The 20,273-nt window shown below is 44.5% G+C and overlaps 2 protein-coding genes across 4 annotated transcripts in view; one reads left to right on the forward strand and one right to left on the reverse strand.

Moving 5' to 3' along the window:
• The window catches only part of LOC135499050 (adenomatous polyposis coli protein-like), a 62,899-nt gene extending 46,163 nt beyond the window's left edge, over window positions 1–16,736 (forward strand). For all 3 annotated transcript variants that reach the window (XM_064789687.1, XM_064789689.1, XM_064789688.1), the window contains 5 exons: window positions 377–596; window positions 820–1,077; window positions 1,316–1,582; window positions 1,910–2,011; window positions 2,404–16,736. In XM_064789687.1, coding sequence (XP_064645757.1) covers window positions 377–596; window positions 820–1,077; window positions 1,316–1,582; window positions 1,910–2,011; window positions 2,404–12,287 — 10,731 coding nt within the window. In that variant the 3' untranslated portion in view covers window positions 12,288–16,736. The remainder of the gene's footprint in view (window positions 1–376; window positions 597–819; window positions 1,078–1,315; window positions 1,583–1,909; window positions 2,012–2,403) is intronic.
• A 936-nt stretch (window positions 16,737–17,672) lies between these two features.
• Window positions 17,673–19,698, reverse strand: LOC135498789 (signal recognition particle 19 kDa protein-like). Its single transcript, XM_064789238.1, has 5 exons — window positions 19,645–19,698; window positions 19,027–19,102; window positions 18,741–18,812; window positions 18,482–18,593; window positions 17,673–18,279 (listed from the first exon to the last, which is right to left on the reverse strand). Exons 1-5 carry the CDS (start codon window positions 19,689–19,691, stop codon window positions 18,140–18,142), a joined length of 447 nt encoding a protein of 148 aa, XP_064645308.1. The 5' UTR covers window positions 19,692–19,698; the 3' UTR covers window positions 17,673–18,139.
• Window positions 19,699–20,273: the final 575 nt, after the last annotated feature.

The following is a 20,273-nucleotide window of genomic DNA, read 5'->3' on the forward strand; positions in this document are numbered from 1 at the left end:
GAAAGATGTCCTGTTAACAGAGGTGTCTGTTAAGTTGATATTTCGAACCTGAAAGGTTCCACACACACTGAACAGGTAGAGCCAAGCGCTGCAGTGGTAAGTTTCTCACAAAAAACGTGGCCTTGTATCTCAGCCAGTGAATCCAATACTTCAGGTGTCAATACCTAGGTACTCACACCGTTCACATGGGAGAACACCTTGTTTTTATGCGAGTGATATCGTTTTGAAAGCTCTTCTAGAACAGAGGAAGATCTTTTGCAGAATTTAAGACTGAAGTTGATAACAATGGCACCAAGGGATTGGTTGCTGGTCTAAACAAAAAAAGTTATAACTATCAGAATATAAGAGAACTCACAATTAAGATTTGACTTTCCAGGGCTACCACAACAGACTACAAGAGGTGGAAACACAGCCGAGTCTGAATCAGGCAATAGGGGGCGGGGCAAAAGATGCAAGATTACAGACGATGTCGACACAGACGAGTGAAGGTTACGTGATGGACGAAGTTGCGATTGAGCAGGAGATGGGTGGACGGCCGCAGGTTAATCAGAATCTATCGGCGTTGTATCACGGCGCTTGGCCGATGCAGGATAAAGGTAGGAATGAATTGGTTGCTAATCAACAGTGTGGGGTGTCTCATGCTCTGGCCTAATCACTGCTGCTCGGTCCAAGTCTGTTTCACTGCGGCAGAAACAACGTGATTCACAACACGACCGGGTAGCAAACACCGAAGAAGAATAACAAGTTACTGCCGAGCTAGAGGTTTATAAATGGGCACTCAATCAGTCGAGTTGTTAATCTCCTACATGTCATTTCCAGGCCACTCACAAGATGGCGCATATGGCAGTCTCCCGCACCAAGACACCTCCAGCGTCATGAGCTTCAACTCCAGTAATGCGTCAACGAGCCGTAGCGTGCGGTCGACAGGAGGGTCGGGGAATCATCAGCTGGGCACCAAGGTTGAGATGGTCTACTCACTGCTATCAATGTTGGGGACACATGATAAGGATGATATGAGTCGGACATTGTTAGCTATGTCAAGTTCACAGGACAGTTGTATAGCGATGAGGCAGTCAGGTTGGTAGTCAAGGGCTGATCCGTAATATCATTGAGATTGGAAAGGTGTGGTGTACTGCTTCAAATGTTCAACCCTAAGTCTAATGATCGTGGGTTCAAACCACGGTCCCTGATACCTGTGGATCAAAGGTTTGAAACTTGAAAGAAGAAAGTTTTAGGTTTGCTATTTTCCACCTGGATGTTAGAAATGGTAACAAATAAGTAACAATACTCGACGTAACTTTCTATCTGATTCCAGGTTGCCTTCCTCTGTTGATCCAACTCCTCCACGGCAGTGATAAAGACTCTGGTCTCCTTGGTAACACCCGCGGCAGCAAGGCAGCCCGTGCACGGGCCGCAGCAGCGCTTCATAACATCGTACACTCACACCCAGATGACAAGCGCGGGAGACGCGAGGCACGGGTTTTACGGTTGCTTGAACAGATCCGAGCACATTGCGATCAGCTGCGGGATTCGTCTGATGAGGAGGATGAGGGAGATAGGAAGTCTACGACGGGATCTACTGGTGAGTGTCAGGCCTACTGGAAAACAGTCTGTTTATCAGTACCCCTCTTCTTACTGCAGTGAGAGTGTGGGTTTGCTGGTTTACATTATACTCGTAGAGAAAAGCGACCAGCCTTGCGATGTCGGCCAGCAAGGGAGCATCAGAGCTGTTCCTGTGGCTGCCCCCTGTTGTCTTGATGATAAACTAAGCTTCCACATGTTTGGATCAAGACTTTAGGGTCAACCTACGGAGTTCATTGGGTGGAATCTTTATGAAACTGTTCAACTATTTTATCCCTCTAAAGTGTCCCTGTCCTTCTTGAAAACTGATGCCTTGATTTCCTTCCAGGTGCTACTCTTGGTGACATCGATCACCACCCCGGCCCTGCCATCGCTGCTCTCATGAAGCTGTCATTCGACGAGGAACATCGCCACGCCATCTGTACTCTAGGTAAGTAAACGGAACAAATCATCTGTCTCTAACAAGTCTTCAGAAGATTTCAGTGATGGTTGAATCTAACAAGATGTTGTCGTAAAAATAGCAACAAATACTCTGCCAAGTTTTCACCAGCGTTCTAGTTTTGTGGAATTTGCATATCATCACTTACTACAAGTACAACAACCTCTGTATTAGGACACTATTGGAGTGACCTGAAGACAGAGGTGTCCTGGTGAAAAGGTGGTCATGGAAATATCGACTTTGGGGCATGTTTCTGTGTGGTTCATGTAAAGTGAGTCCTCACTGAGATGCCGTGAGGTTCCGGGCCCCTTCTTTCTTTATTCCCCTCAAGCACAATATGTCTTCTCCCACTTGACTAATCTAGTTTTGCTTCCCTCCTCCAGGTGGCCTCCAAGCTATTGCTGAACTGCTACGCGTCGACCATGAAGTCCACGGCAACACCATGGAGCAGTACAATATCACCATGCGGCGTTACGCCTGTATGGCACTGACCAATCTCACGTTCGGCGATGGTACGAATAAAGCTCTTCTCTGCTCAATGAAGGGATCGATGCGTGGATTGGTCGACCAGTTACTCTCCCCGAATGAGGATTTAAAACAAGTCGCAGCAAGCGTGTTGCGGAATTTATCTTGGAGGGCAGACTTGGCGAGTAAAAAGACATTACGTGAAGTCGGTGCAGTTACGACTTTAATGGCGGCAGCACTGGACGTTAAGAAGGAATCGACTCTGAAATCCATTCTGAGCGCTTTGTGGAATTTATCAGCACATTGCTCGGAGAACAAGGCAGATATCTGTGCGGTCGAGGGAGCATTGGCATTTCTAGTTTCGACACTTATGTATAAAAGTCCGTCAAAAACTTTGGCGATTATTGAAAATGGCGGTGGGATTCTGCGGAACATTTCTAGTCATATTGCCGTACGAGAGGATTATCGTAAGATTCTCCGCTTGCATAACTGTTTACAGATTCTCCTGAAACACTTACGTTCTCCGAGTTTGACAATTGTTTCGAATGCCTGCGGAACATTATGGAATTTGTCTGCGCGTTGTCCTGAGGATCAGCAAGCATTGTGGGATATGGGTGCGGTCTCGATGTTACGAAACCTCGTCCATTCAAAACACAAAATGATATCGATGGGTAGTGCTGCTGCTCTAAAGAACTTACTGGCTGCCCGGCCTGCTATGGCCAACATTGACTCTGATAGCAAGACGAGGTCTGGCATGCCAACATTACACGTGAGAAAGCAGCGCGCCCTTGAGGCAGAAATAGACCAAAATCTAGCCGAGACTTGTGACAATGTTGAATCTCCGCAGCCGTCACCCACGGAGGTCAGGCGTACTGAGAATAATGCGGCAAAATACTTCTACGCCGGGACAAACTGTGGGATATACCAAGTTCAGGGAAGCGAACATAATCGCCTGTTACAGAATCGGGTATATGGCGGTCGAGGGTCACGTGACTCGTCACCAATGGCCGAGTCACGATTACGGTCGCCTCAACGAGAACGGTCTGTGTCACGTTCAGGAAGTCAGGACTCGATTGGAAGTACACACTCAGACGTGTCTCATGATCGTGGTCGCACGCAGGGTTTAATCAAAGCTGGTTCAAGGACAATACCCGAACGCTCATCATCAGGTCATCGCTCTAGTCTTGAACGACAAAGTTCTAGTCTCGACCGCCAGAAACACCCATCTGGTGACAAAGCAAACTCACGCATTGTTCAAGTCATGAAGGAAGTTGCAATGCATGCTGGGTTGGAACAAAATGGTGCTCAAGAAAACGCAAGTCATGCGCAGAAAAATAACTTTGGCTTAACTCAGCACATGGAGAAGTTAAGTCTCAACGAACCTGAGGGAGCTTTTGAAGAAGATCAGGGGTCGTGGGGTTCCAATCGTTATCCTCCTGTGCCAAAAGTGGGCAACTATGTCCAAGGTTCGCCCTACTTGCAACGGGCGCACCCACTACCCCCGCCAGCCGACCACATCAAGTTCTCAGGGTACGCCGAAACTGATCTAGACAATATGGAAGACCAGCCTACGAATTTCAGTATACGCTATGCTGAGCATAATGATGAACATAGTTACGACCAGCCAATCAACTACAGTACGAGATACAAGGAGCCTGAAGCGCCACCTAGCAGTGACTTCAGGTACGAGGAAGCGCGGCGGACAAATGAATTCATGGAGGAGTTCAACAGTCAAGACTCCGTGCAGACATTCTGCACGGAGGGTACTCCATTGAACTTTCTATCCACAGCCACCTCCATGAACGATCTCAGCGGTCGTGTCAACAAAATCTCCGAGGAAGATGAGAATGACCTGGCCGCTGAAGACTCGGCAGAGAATTTCAGCGCAAAGTTTGCTGAGTTAGAATCGCCAAACCAGAATGTTGATTCCAGGGTTGCCCAGGCAGCGAAGGCAGAAGATGTGGTTAATATGTACGGTGAGAGTCCAGAGGGTGCTGCTGATAATGCACGCAAGTACAATGTCGAGGATACGCCCATTTGCTTCTCTCATGCGAGTTCCTTGAGCAGTTTGAATATCTCTGAGGCCAATGACCAGAGTACATCGCCACCTGTTGTTGAGAAGGAGAAGCCTGGTACACGGAAGTCGTCAATTTCTACCAGTACACAAAATTCCGGTCACGCGACGCCAGCATCGATACCAACAAAGACAGTCACTTTTGATGAGCAGCGCCATGTTGAAGAAACACCTTTGATGTTTTCACGCTGCTCTAGCTTGGGATCACTGGACAGTTTTGATGCTCACTCGGTCCACAGCTCCGTTGTGAGTGACTACAGCAGACGTGCCAGTGAAGTCGTCTCGCCGAGTGACCTACCTGATTCACCAAGTGAGAGTATGCCACCCACACCCAGACGCTCGCATTCCCCGATAAGATATCATGACGAGTCTGCGTTCGAGACGGATAAGTCTACGACTACCGTTGAAACGGCTCTCCAGAGACAGACGAACACCATCAAGGAGGATGATGAGTTCCAGGAAGAATTTGTAGCAGAGTCACGAGATGAAACCCAGGGAGATGTCTTCAAGGAGACCACGGTTTCATACGCAGTTGAAGGAACGCCATTTCATCTGTCAACAAATGCCAGTCTGAGTGATATATCATGCTTATCAGAGCCGGATGATCTGCCCGAACACCATAAACCGGAACCAGAATCAGACAAATTGAAACTGGTTCCAAAACCGAATGAGGATAAGAAGACACATGAAGATCATGGAAACTCATCCGTATCAGAAATCTCTGAAGGTGAAGAGGATATCTTGGCTCAATGCATCAGTTCCGCAATGCCTAATAACTCGAGTCGGAAAGTACGGAAGAGTGCCTCAGATCACAATCTGAAGAAGAAGGCATCGAAGGCAGAGAAACTCGCCCAGAAGGTGAAGCCGAAAGTCTCTGATAACGTGCCCAGGTCGGATCTGAAACAGGAGGCCACGTTACCGATGTGTGGGATGTCACAGAGCGTCCATGATGATTTTGGCCGCGATGATATCCGATCATATGATGATATCAGATCGTACGCCGTTGAGGGAACGCCAATTAATTTCTCACGGACTGGCAGCTGGAGTGACCTGAGTATCATCTCTGACATCCGTAGCAAGTCATCAAAGACAAGTAGCCACCATATTGAAAAGGAGTCAGAAATACGACCAATCAGCATTGCCGAATCTGATACAAGTTCCGTCTATGATGAAGATAATTTACTTTCTGAGGTCATCATGTCTGCTATGCCAAAAACTAAGTCCAAGAAATCAGCACAGGAGGAGGCCACGGGTCAAAGTCAGGAATCAGCACAGGATGAGGCCACACGTCAAAGTCAGGAAACGAAATTTAAGGATAAAAATCGACAAGAACAGCGCAATCTGGATTCAAAGCTGAAATCTAAATTCCATCCGCAGAGGACGTCAAGTGTCGCACAAGATTCTGGAATGACGTACGATTCCATCAAGTCGTATGCTACTGAGGGTACACCTGTGCATTTCTCAAACGCGACATCACTGAGCGATCTCACCATTGACTCGGAAGCTGACAGGAAAGCTCCGATACCCAATCGGATGACACAGTCATTAATGGAGAGACCATCGGCAAAGAACATCCCTCATCTACGCTCAAACGATGATTCTGTCTTTTCTCACTCTGACTCACCCCCGAAGCAGCATTATTCTATTGATTCCCCGAGGCAGTTTGGCATCGAAGGTACACCTCTGACATTTTCACGGAACGACTCGCTGAGTTCTTTGAGCTGCGAGGAAGACGCAGACTTGCAGCGCGACAAACAACGTATGAAGAAAGACAAGTTAAACAAACAGCAAGCAAACCTTAGTCCGAGTAAGGGCCGCGGTTTGGTGCCATCAGGTCAAAGGTCAAAGCCGCTCACACCAAGACGAAGTGCTGATAGTCAGAGCTTTACAACAGAGGAGCAGAAGAGTCAGTCGTCACCGGGGTCAGTTGACTTAGAGAATATGTCACCGCGGAGACCGGCTGTTGGCCAATCGAAAGATGGGTCACAAACGACGTCACCAGATCAGCACCTCCCATTCAACATTGAGGATACCCCTGCAACGTTTTCCATGAACTCATCACTAAGTTCGTTGAATTCTGACGAGCATGAAGCCCCAGCGACTATGACAGCATCAGCATCACGTCATAGCTCACGATGCCAAGCAGAGCATCGGGAAAATCACCTCTTGCCTTATATGGTAGAGAACTCACCAGCTGCCTTCTCGAGGAATTCCTCCCTCAGTTCTTTGAGTATCGAGTCGATCAACGGGGAGAACACGGACCAAGCCCTGCTACAGGAATGTATCACGTCTGCCATGCCCAAACAAAAACAAAAACAGAACAAGAAGAAGGATAGTCCGTCTGCTTCCCTGAACAACTCAATGTCAAGGTCAAATTCAAATTCAAATTCTATGACACCATCCAATTCAAATTCTAACGCTCAGGTCTCAAAAAACGGAGCAAGTCAGCTGTCAGAACACATAAAAAGAAATAATGACTGTTACAGTGATCGAGGGATTCCATTGGATGATTTGAATCGTCCAATCCCATTGGACGATTCGGAAATGAGTCGGGAGAATTCAAAGTCTTCGATCACTTGTTTACCAGAGCCTTGTTATGAAGACAGTCATCTGGCAGCGAAGTTCACAGGGAATTCCAGCGAGAATTCTACCAAGGAAGGCAAGGCTTATTTTGAGGAACACGACTCAGGTGTTGTGTATCGTAGTCGACGTGCTCTCAGTCACGATGACCGGCATCCTCTAGAAACAGACGTTAACTTTTGGCGACAGTCACCTCGTCTGTCGATGGACGAGTTAAAATTGACTTGCAACGATGAACGCAGCACACGATATGATTGGAGGAGAACGAGGTCACATGATCCTGATGAATTCCCCAAGTATAAAAAGGACGCCACAAATTTGCAAAAATATGGTAAAGACCCGAAGGAGAAGTGGATCAATCTGGAACGCATGTCTCTGACGATCGTTTTGAAATCTGAAAACGATAGCGATGATGACGATTTAGATGATGAAGAATCACATGTTGATAATCGTTTCTTAGATTCACGTCTCGATGAACAGGAGTTGGAGCTCGCTGAATATGAAGCACAGGTTGCGGAGGATTTGGAACAAGAGAAGCAGGATTCATCAAAATCTGACTCAACGGAGATTGAATCTGTTTTAGAGTTACGTCACCCGGGTTTGAGTCTGATTGAAGAAGACTCGAAGGAGGTAGAAACTGTCACCTTATCGCTTGGCGGATCTGAGATGTCCAGTTTAGAAATCGATTGCGCGCAGTTCCAGAAACGGCCAGATGATGACTGCACCGAGGCATATGGTGAGATGACGGAGATGGATGACGATTCTTCACAACAGGAGGCGATGCCTGATGATTTCTCCTCGGATTTACTAGACGAGGAAGAGGAAGGGGAAGATGGGTTCCCAAACATTATGATAGAAAGCCGTACGACGGTTATCGAGGCTGCTCTGAATGATGATGATGATGATGATGATGATGAAGAGGACGACTTTGAGGCTGTATTAGAGGATCAAGGTGACGTAGAAGTGGTGGAAATAGAACCAGAAAAGTCAGAGACAGAAAAGTTTGAGGTCGATCTCATTTCCACCGAATTTGCGGAGAAGTTAGATTTGGAGGATCGGCCGCCGGCAGTCGGTGAGGAAAGTTCACTGGACGTGGAGGAGGTTCTCCCCCTGGAGGAGGAGGATGAAGACGATGATATTGAAGTCATCGAGGAGGAGGAGGAATCTCTTTTAGAGAATCAGACCATCTCCCTCGCTAGTGGTGTGGATGTTGATAACACGGCGGTGGATGACTTCTCTCTCATAGAGAAACAAGCGATTTCATTGGTCAATGGTCTCGGTGGTTCTGGCTCCGGCAATGAGGACTTCTCCCTGATAGAAAACCAGACGATCTCATTGGTCAGCGGCGCATCGATGGAAGACTCTGGCTCCTTGATCGAGAATCAGTCAATATCATTAGTGTCCGGCGCGTCTGCCATGGAAGACTCGTTAGGTAACGATATTCCAGAGTTACGCGATGAGGGGAGCGAACACTTGGATAATAATACTTACTCGATCGACAATGATGTGAAGAATCGCACTTTCCCGATAGACAATCCCGATAATAATACGTACACAATTGAAAATCCCGAAGATGAGGATAACCACGACACGCTGAGTGATATGACCGGCTCCACTCTCATGGACGATATGAACGACACCATCACAGATGATCTGACCTTTGACCTCGATAACGAGATACTCTCAAATGATCAGATCAACCGCACTCTCCAGAACGAGGACCAGGAATTGGAGTTAGCGTTGGAGGAAAATGCCAACCTGATCTTGGGAGAGTTGGGAATAAAGCGGGAGCTTTCAAGTAGCACATTAGACGAGGATTCCTTGATTGAAAATGAGACGATTTCATTGGTTGGCGATCATCTGACGGCGGATTCAGACTCGGAGTCGACAGAGACGATATCGGTGGCAACAACACCAAGGTCTGAGCCGATGAGTCTTGGCTCTGAAGTCACCGTGGCAACAGCACCGAGATGCCGCCCTAGGATTTGTAAACCAGGAGAAGGGCAGGCATCGGAGGAGAGGTCAGTGGAGGAGGCTCCCAAGGGCATCAAGGGCCGTAAGAAGGCCTACGGGATACGCGCATCACAAGCTGCAGCCGCAGCCAAACTTGCTGCCAAGCCTGACACTCCAGGAAAGAAAATAGCCGGGCAGCGGATCACTGCAATAAAGGGTGGTGGTGGGAAGGAGGTGAGAACCATCAGGAATACAAGCCCACCAGCTGTGACGCCCCCTAAGAAAGTGATCAAGGCGGGTCGTGGTGCGGGGAGTCCAAGTCCTGCAAAGGGCGATCATTCACCACAAAGAGGGGTGACACCTGGTAGGAAGATAACGCCACCTAGAGGAGCTGCTGCAAAGAATACAAACGTCACACCTGGCAAATCAACCAATCAAACAGGTGCTAAATCGGCCAGTCAGACGCCAGGGAAGGTAACCAATCAGATACCTGCTAAATCTATTCAAACTGCTGTGAAGGAGAAACCACCTGCTGGGATGCGTACACCGAAAGCTAACAATACTGCTGCACCTCGTACCTCACCCAATCAGAACACTGCTAAATCGACCAATCAGAATGCCCAAAAGGCTGCCGGAGCACAACGTGGTGTGAAAAATACGAACAGTCCGAAACCCGTCCGCAAGCTATCAAATGGGCAGAAATCGTTAGGTGCTAATTCTAAAATTGCGTTGAAGAAGGAGTTGAAACCAGTCGTTGATAACTCGACTGATGATATCGATGCGCCAAAACCGCTGATAAAACAGGGAACTTTTACAAAAGATCAACCGACGCAGAATGCGCCAAAAATCTCTCCGCTGACATCACCAGAGAGTTCGGTTATTGATCAGAACGGGAACTGTACTGATGACGATACGAAAACTGAAACCAAAACTACCGATATCAAAAAGGTGAAAATGGCTGATATTGGTGGTGAGGTTGAGTTACGTAAGCGCAATGTTAACACGGTGACAAACATTATAAATCGTTCAACGTGGACGAAGACGGTGGATGACTTCGCAGAGCTGTCCATACCAGATAAGGAAGAGGATCCGGCACTGAAGGCAAAAAAAGCTAAAAGTAACTCGATGCCGGCGCAAATGAAAAAGTTTGGTTCAGCGAAAAGTTTTAGCGCGTCGAGTATAAGTTCAAAAACACCGTACTCTGATAAGAAGTCTCGCTTGAGTTTAGATTACGGATCACGGACTAGCATATCCAGTTTAACGAAAAATAATTCAACGTCAAATTTGAAAAAAGGTGGAAGTTCAAGATCGTTGACGCCAAATGCACGGACACCCACCGGGAGTAATGCGAGTTTGAATTCTGGGAGATCGGAAAGTCCGAGTGGAAAGAAGGCGGGCAAGAAACCGATTGTTAGCAAGATCGCGACATTGTGGCGTAATGATTCTGGGTCAGAGCAGAGCCCGCCAAGTCCTGGGACGTCATCACCGCGGGAAAAGACAGCTGAGAAGACGCCAAGCCGTGGATTGCGGTCGCCCAAGGTCGGGAGGAAGGCGACAACGAGTCAGTCTCCGGCTGGGCGGGGCCGGAAAGGATCGATACCAACATCGAAAGATGCCAAGGATAAGGAGGAACAGGAGGCCATACCACGCAGCTCAACTTACGATAAGCTGAAAGCCTCAACCGAGGATGAAATCGTCCCGCACGCAGAGGAGACAGAAAAAGATTCAAAAATGTCAGAGAATCTCGAAAATGATTCAAAACCAGCAGATTCAAAAACTCAGTCAGAACAAAAGAGTAACATTGCTCGTCGAGTGGTTGAAAGTGAGGCAAAGACTCCTGAGAAAACTAAAATAGCTGAGCCCAAGACACCTCTGTCAGAACCTAAAACAGCTGTTGGAGTGCGTAAAACTGGTCTGCCTAGTCGAATCAAGTCTCCGTCTGTCAGGACGGGTGGGCTGAGTAAGATTGGTTCACCAAATGTGCGAGATATTCTCACTGCTTCTAAAAGCCCTGTTGCCAACTCACAGGATACGAAAAAAAACACTGATTTGCCGCTAAAAGTGAAAAGTTTGCTTGCGAAAAGTCAGGACACAAAAAAGGATGGTGAGACTCTGCAGAAGGTGAAAGGTTTGGTGCAAGATTCGAAAAAAACCGTTGAAACTGCACAAAAAGTCACCAATGCAGTGCAAGATACGAAAAAAGACAATGATGCTAAAAGTCCGGTGGTTTCTTCAGAATCAAAAATCGCACCTCCGGTTGTCTGGCGGCGGACGCCAGAGAAACAGCTTTCTGAACCGGCACAACCGGATGTTACAATAACTTCAAATAAAGTGGTGTACCGGTCAAAGTCTGAATCCAACTCTAAAGGTCCGCGCATAAGTTGGAAACAAATAGCTGAACAGAACTGTGAAAAAAGTCTGACATCACCGTCAGATTTACTGCCCTCTAGTGGTGGCATTGAGGATGAGGATGATGATGTGTGGGTGAAGCGCAATTCACCAGTTTCACCAACGCAGAAAGTCATGCAGTCATCGTCACCATCGAAACTGCCACTTAGTCGGTCTGTGACATTGCCGTCACGACTTCCTGTTACGTTAACAAACACTGCAGCGGCCAATTCCCCAACGCGGATAGTTTCAGTCAGTAAGTTAAACGCAGCCTCGCCAAATCGTTCAAACTCAATCTTAATAACTGCAGATTCTGCAAACAATGTCCAAAAAGATACTGTTGGAAAGATCTCGCCCGCGGTTGAGACAAAAACACAAAAGTTGCAAAATCGTCAAGCGGCACAGTTAGCAAAGCGGCTGCAGCGAGATCGCAGTTTAGAGGAAGCACAACAGGATGTGGAGAAAACTACGCCAAAATCTGCACCTGAGGCGGGAAAGTGGTCTCCCGCGGCAGACTTTGTACAAAAGACAGAGGAAATGAATAAACACAATAAGAAAGATATGAAACCGATGTCGAACTCTATCTCAATGTCATCAGGTGCCATTGCTGCTATAGTGCCACCTTTTAACTACAATCCTAACCAACAGAAGCAGCAGAAGACCACGTCGTTGCCATCGCCGACGAAGGTCATGACTAAGACGGAGATGTTGATCGCACGGCGGCAGACGTACTTGAACAGTTTGAAAAACTCCGAGGAGAAGACATCTGAGGAGCATAAAGGCTCGTGTATGGTGACGACGGTGTAAGGCCACCTGGTGTCAGCAGTTAGAACTATTTCAGGGCTCTTGGCAATATCTGTTGATGTTTGTGACAGAGCTAATGACGTCACCAATCCTTGGTCTCCATTAGCACCGTTTGAGATAGCCTTGATGGCCTCCATTGTCATTTTGTCAGATGTTTTTGGTGCCTAGTCAGCTTCAGGTTACATGTGTCGCCACCTGTCCTGAAATAGTTCAACCAGAATGCCACCTATTGTCATGTAGTGCATTTATCATTTGATCTCGATGGATTATTTGTGTTCTGAAGCCAGTAAAGTCTGGCAGCTTTTTGAAGGAAGACGTTGTTTTCAGTCGCCAATTACAACTTGATCTTGTTGACTTTATGTTTTGAAAGAGGAAGTTTTCGGTTTTGTTTTATCTTCATGGAACTATGCTGTAAATCTCTTGATTCTAATGTAGCTTTTTATGGGTTTTTCTCAACACAACACCACAAAAATAGATAGAAAACTCACTTAAATTGGCAGGGTAACTAATAACATATGATGGTTTGCTTCTCAGCAGTCAGAAGCCAGAACTGGAAACTGGGTTATTTTCGTGATTTGGAGGAAAAAGCAAACATCTTGAATTTCAACTCTGATACATTAACCTTGAAGTTTCAAGCAGTTTAGTCTACACCAAGTGAAAAAGATTTGACTTCACGAACATCGTCCGGTTTATCGTAGCTTGCAAAGTTACCAAAATAGTGATCACTTCTGATGAATAGCCGTATTGTAGCTTTATCAGGGGGTCACAGATGGGGAGTGGGGAGTGGTGCTTGCTTTCAATGGACAAAAGATGTGCTTATCACCCTCAATGTGAGATATGGGGCTGCTATGTGCTACTATATGGACAATTGCCAAAGTTTTATCAATTAACTATTCATTGGATACCATTTGACTTACCATAAATGTCAGAATTTGTGAAAAATATCTTTTGGTCAGCTTTAATTGTGCTTTGCACCCCTGTATTTGTTAGAATGGACTGGTCCTAAAATGAAGTGTGTAGAACACTTCGGGTGTTCTCATCATTTCATGGGGAGGTTAGGTGGACAGTTTGACAATGTTTTGGATGTTTTGATTTGAAAAGGAGATGAATAGAAAATGGTTTCTGTCATCTTCCGTGCAGGATTCCTGGAGAGGTGGTCTGTCTAGAACAGCTATGGATAGATATACCAGTCATGTTTATTAAAGAAAGAGAGTCACGGGCCAGAAGAGGTGCAGAAACTCTGGTCTTTTTAGGCCCTCTCATTGTATAGACTCAGTCACTGAGGTCACCTTTAGAGCATTTTGAAAACTCAAACGTTTTCAGAGAATAAAACAACAACTGTGACTCTTCTTTATGTTAATAACCAAAGTGTGAATTAAACAAGTGTAAAACCTTGAATGTTGGAAACTGCACACGAGTCGACTGTCCAGCCCTTTAGTATCCTCCCTCCATATAGGCCTTCCTCAACCTGTTGGTGAAGGATGTTTCGTCCTGCTACACGCAGATAGGGCAGTCCATTCTAGGTCAAGTACTGAGCTGCCGGAAGAGTTGGAGCTGATCATGTGGCAAACAGAAGTGAAGACAAAAAGCCAAGCGTATTCGAGTTTGTTGCATCTCCTTGTCATGTCTGTCTGCTGTACTTGTTTTTCCTCGGCTACAGGGCTACCTGCGTTGCTTCTTTCTAAAGTCTATCAATATTGATGTAGAGACTGTAAACTGTTCTTTGTGATCTCTTCACAAATGAACAGAAGTTTACAGTTTTGTGTAAATAACGTGTAGATTGCGTCGGCGGTTTGGTGGTTGTAGAAAGACTTGCACGGGAGTAGTAATCAGTAGTTCAGGTAATGCACAATAGGTGTCGATGGAATAGTTGTACATAACCTTGGTCCAAGGTGCTTGACCATATGGCCAAGGTATAGTGAATGTATATGAAGTACTCGTTGGGAGTGAGGTTGATAAAGATATGTTGTCAAAACTTGAAATTGTTACGTTCTGCCAAAGTGAAATTCTCTGGAAATTTTTGTATTTTTGGGCATTTTGCGTGTTTTCAAAAGTTTTTCATTTCTTGCGATTTGTAGCATGGGCTACGTTGAATATGAGGACGAGGAACTGGACATGTTACCATGGTGATAGCTAGGTTAGGCTATTTCAATTGGCACAAAATGGAACTTGACATTTTTTCTCTCAAAATAGCAGCAAGTCTTTGAGGTTGGCATGAAGGAAGTGGCAGAAGTGGATCGTCTTTTTGCTGCCGGTGTCTCTGTCCTGTCCTGTATTGTATGGTATATGTTAAGTGTCTTTGCCAAGGACTCAATGTCAAACTATACACATTTGTAAAACCGTTTCATGAAATTCTGTACAGTATGTTCTGATATAACCCTTTGCCAAAAGATTATTAAATGTTAAAAAGCGACTAGGATGTACGAGTCTAGATATCATACAATCATGGCTAACTTAGTGTGCATATCATGTCATACCATGATTGGCATAAAATCATGAGATATTATTGTGTTCAGCTTTTACAAGTCTGTAAATATTATAGCCTATCACCCCTAAGTTACTCAATGAGATTGTCCAAATCCACCAGTTTTCTATACATCGGATGAGTCCATTTGAGTATTTGAGGGTAGAATTAGAATGAGATTGAATGGCATAATTTTACAATGCAAGTAATGTGCTACAGCCGTGTAACCAATGTTGCTTATTGATCAAACCTCGTCCCCAGGTGTAATACTCATGCTTGATCAGTGTCGATATGGGACAAGGTTAATATCTACGATCAATGTTTAGGTTGGGTCGTCTGAAGAAGATACGTCCACCATCACGTCAGCAACGTCTCATAAATGCCAGTCATTGTTGTGTATTCAATAATTTCTTAGTAAATTGGGCAAAGTCAGCCCTGTAAAATGCTGCTAGAATCAGCCGGCCAAATGTTACAACGGAACATCATTTCATTTTCTTTAATTCTCTTCAATTACGGGTAACCAATGTAGGTGTCAACATTTTGAATTTTGTTGTCCGAAGTTTTGCATTGTAACTCATCAAAATGTATAAAGTGGAATTTCATTAAAATTTGCTAGAAATATTTGATGAAACTAATTTTGCTTATCATTTTAGGCACAATTTAGGGAATTTGACATTTATACGTGTGATGTGTGAACTAATGTAAAATTGAAATTTACTTGAGAAACCATACAAGCTTGTGCTGTATGTAAAATCAACATCTAGTAAAACATGATGAGATGTCTCATAAGTGCAATGTAAATCATGCAGAAAGTTCAATTGACTTATTTAAACTACTTAGACTGCACTCCGGTGAAAACTTGACATGGTTTTACCGAGATATTGTGTTTGTTCCACAACACACCCTGGACAGCTGCATATGATAGTGTACATCAATGTAGGCAATTTGCGACCAACTTAGGGTAAAAATACACTCAATTTTCTTTGTACGATTAAATTATTTTGTAAGGTACGTATCAGGGAGTTGTCTATCACCGGGATAGTGACCCATGCTGGAGTAGAAACCATTTGAGTGATTGAGAGATGTCAACGTTTTCAAAAGCACAGTTCAGCATACTTTAGAGCTACAAAAAATCAGAAAAGAAATGTACCTTTAAAAAACAACCTTGGAACAGGTGGTTCTCGACCTTTCCAATCGATGGTCATCATCTCGACCGGTTTTTGGCACTTTTTAAACTGCTGGGAGATTTTTCTGGGCGACAGACTGACCAGCAGGACCAGTGAGTGAATGGCCCTGCCAAGTATTGTTGATGAAGAGGGCAGGACGTTATTCAAAACTCCCTCAATCTTTGCACCGAAGGACTGAGTCTCAGCGTTGAAAAACATGTACAATTTCCCAATTTCTCATCAGAGGTTTTTAATCTGACTTGGTGTTCTGGTGAAGCACCTCTGCGGCTTTGAGATGTACAGTTTGTGTCCTTCTTGCTTTGAAATTTGCTTTTCTCGACTGCAACTCAAGTTCAGTTTAGAGCAAACCACATGTAAGATATACTGAGTGTTGCAATAAATGTTGCACCAGTTTCACCCTGTACTTGCTACGTATCAATGATTATACTGTGAGTTGCTCTGAACCTGGCTTGAGATGTATTCTAGTGACTCGGGCTGAGTTTACAGTAGGTAGGGTGTATAAATATACTGGGTGTTGCCAAATATTTGAGTTCATTTTGGTATTCCTAGTATTCATTGTGTACAAATATGCAGTGCATGTCAAAAAGTGTCTACATTGGTACACCCTGTATAATTGTAACATATGCAGTGTGTGTTAACAACAGATTTGCATTTATTTTGGTTGACCCAGTACCACATGCACTGTGGCCTGCTCTAAACTTGGCTTTGGACTTATTCTAGTGACTTATGTTCTGAACTTAATGCATTTGGAGCATCTATAGATATACATGTTCTCCTATTTATTAAAGATAGTCATATTTACGTAAGTGTTGATTTAGTCTTTTTCCAAAGTGGCCATTCAAGTATTACACATCTAATGGTGTATACAAGTGTTCAGAAATAGCGGATTTCATGTCCCCGGCATTTCTGCACCAATGTTTTGTGCTCATTTATCCGGACTTCAAGTGGCTTTCTTGATTTTGTTTTGTAACATCACCAAAATATGCCACTGAAGGATCTTAGCACTCGAATGGTCACTACCTCCCCCCCCCCCATAAGCATGCTCACTTCATATCCCCATTCTGATGCACTTCCTCAACTTCCTCAGGTATTTGGCACTTGTAATCAAGTGTAACACAATCAGAAGACACCTATCATGCTTGATGGCTCCGACAGCATGGTCCGGGGCTATGGTCTTCTGATTACCTGGTACCTGAGCGGAGATGCAACATTCTTGAGAAAAGTTGCCAACCTCCTGGTTACCAGCACTGCACCAAAGTAGATGCTTTGGAACCTTGCCGAGTTGCAATTCAACTTTGACAGTTCTGCAGCAGACATTGACGTCACAACCCAATCTCATTGGGACACCTATCCCTGGCTGATGCAGTCACCCATCCCTGTTCTTGTAATATTAGATGTTCAAGCATATGCTACAAGACACACCGGTTCCCAGCCTGCAGTGCACTGGTGGTGAAGCTAGTTTCAACCCCAAGGATAGTTGGATATGAAGACACTATGTTGTCCTTTGGGTGGGGGGGGGCAAACTTTCTCCTAGAATGGCACTCCACATGAGATCTCCTTTGTGTGCCTCAAGCTGTCTATCCAGTGGTAAAGTGTCTTGTCTCATGATTGACAGGTCCCAGGTGCCATTCTCAGCCGAGCGGCCATGGTCAAAGAGGACATACAGACTTACCAAAAAAGACCGCAACATTTTTTAACGTTCCCAAGAAACCAGAAGAAACCCATTTCATATTTCATAACTTTTTATTTCGTCACTCAAGATATAAATAAGATATCAATATACATGTATGTGTGAAACAACCCAGTTTTGTTGGTAGAAACATTTCAAGGCAATCTGATAATTCCAACATAACATGCACAAACACTTCTCCAGAATGCCTCTCAGAAATTAGGACAAATTCCATGATCACTCCCAAAGAAGTCAATTTCCCAGCCTGCTGCCACTAAAAATACATTTGAATTGAATTCATAAATACGTATTTGTATTCCATTTCTCCAAACTCCTTCAAATTTGCTGGCATTTATTGCTGTAAACTTATGCACTGAAGTCATTTTTACATCACCCGACAACAGACTTATCATTTTCTTGCACAAATTCAAAAACAGGACTGAAGTTCATCAATGTTCTCAGTTCAACAAAACACAAAGTCCAATGAACTCATTGTGATATACTGTAGGCTTTTCTCACAGAAGTTTTCATGACTTTATCGTTTCCCCTTCTTATTTTTCTGTTTCTTTTGACCTCCGCTGCTCTGTGGTTGTGACGTCGTAGATCCTCCCCCACCTTGTTGACGGGATTTCAGTTTGGGTATGGTTTCCCCGAGATGGAGCATTATCGACCGCCCTGGAAAATAGAAGGATGGTAATTGGCATTTGTTCATCTGGCATTGGGGCACAGGCTATTGGCTACAGTCAAGAAGTCCCTGGTTCAAATCCAACAGTCTCTGTAAGATTCTTGGCAGGTCTCTTTTTCATTCGTCTCTCAACCAAGGTGTGTAAATGGTCACTGGCCAGAAATGCTCAGATTGTAACTCTTCACCACTTACTATTTGGGAAGTTTTCATTCTTGAGGGTACCATCGTCTTCTCGAAGCTGGATCCGTATCCTTCCTCGAAACCGCCCGTCACGTGGGTCTTGCTCTCGTGGATGGACTTTATTCTGAAATCATCAAATAGGGGATTAGTTCATGATATATTTGATGATATACTTCTTCTTCAGATTTGACCTTAAAACTCGACCCTCGGGAGATTATCATCTCCTGTAGTTTGAATGGTGATGGAAGAGTCACAGCAAGACTTCACCTACCTCAACCCCTATTGTTAACCCTGCATTCGCCAACACATCTCTCATCTCTGAATACGTTGGGTTTTCTATTGACTGAAAATATGAAAATGACAAAAGTAGAAAAAAGATACTGTGATGATGGATATGGGTGAAGTGGAGGCAGGAAATGCAAATGACATTGGCCAAGCTTATCTTGGTGATTGCTAAGTTTTGCCACCTGCTTTGAAATGAGCAATTGTTTTTTTGAACATGGAACACTGCTGTTCAAGCAGGTCAAAGTAGAATAGTTCGCTATCACCAGGCTCACCTTATCTTTTGGGATTCTCCTGCCTTCAGCAACCGTTCTTTTGCTGTTGATGTAAACGGGGTAAATACACACCCATCTGAAAGGGGAGTCAGGAATCAATATCACAACGTAATGACATGCTCAATCTCATCCGTACTGGTGATTGGATTGATTGGTACGACTACAAGTCCCAGTCGCTAAGAAAAGATGTCGTCGTTGTTGGCTTCACATAATTATATCCTTTTGCTCGAGTCTCATCAATGTCGCTTCACCCTATTTCGCAGTCAGGTTCAACCTCGTCCCTAGGCCAAGCCATGTGAGCCCGTTTTAACATTCGGGATGTAGATCATAACACACATGTATCTGCAGCCCACACCCGCCTAAGCTATAAAGAACCTGTATTGTGTTTTTCTGCAGATACAGCGACATAAAAAGTGAAGACGTGGCTCTCCTGTTTTCCCTGCATTTCTGGGGACGAGGTTTGGCCAAAAATCCATATGGAACACCCAAAACTACCCCCGTAAAATGTCTCACAGAGATCCGATCACAATGAAATTACGCACCAAAACAGAAAAAGTTACGTGCTATCTTATGAGCATAGCATTTAATCATCATTTTATAATCTTAAGGTAGTTTTACCTCTCTCTATCAGAAAATTTGAAATCTTGGTTCCACGGCCTCGCCATTTTGGATTTAGTCTCGGAACGGTAGAAAACCAAATTATTATTAGTTTAATAAAAAGAGATTACTGTGTAAATGATACAGCTAACAGAGTATATGCTGTATAAAAAATAAACAAAAGCCTGTTACTATTTGATCATATATTACCTGAAATTTTAAGAGATTAGAAATCTTTACCCAAATCTAGAGGTTAAAATATGTAAATTTATGGCCGGTAGGGGGCGTTTACTTGTGACGTCATAGACAATATGGAAGCGCCCATTGTCCGACATGTGAGCAATTATCTTTTTTAATTACCAAAATATCATCACCTCTAAGTCAAATTAAAATTTGCTTTCTGGAGAACGTGAGTATACATTCTAAAGAACAATTTGATACCATCCGATCCTTTGTGCGTTGCTGCTTTCCCTATATTTTTCGATGTCAAAGATGGCATTTCCTGAAAAAAGCAGCTCTGTCTGAACACGAGGTCTGGCCCATCCCACACCTACATCCATTTCCTGCCTCTCACTTGCTGCACACTGTCATCACTGCTCTGTGATTAGTTTTCCATTGTTTTATGTTGGATGATTATTTGCCACAGTTAG

The sequence above is a fragment of the Lineus longissimus genome, chromosome 14, assembly GCF_910592395.1.
Source record: "Lineus longissimus chromosome 14, tnLinLong1.2, whole genome shotgun sequence".
NCBI classification, from domain to species: domain Eukaryota; kingdom Metazoa; phylum Nemertea; class Pilidiophora; order Heteronemertea; family Lineidae; genus Lineus; species Lineus longissimus.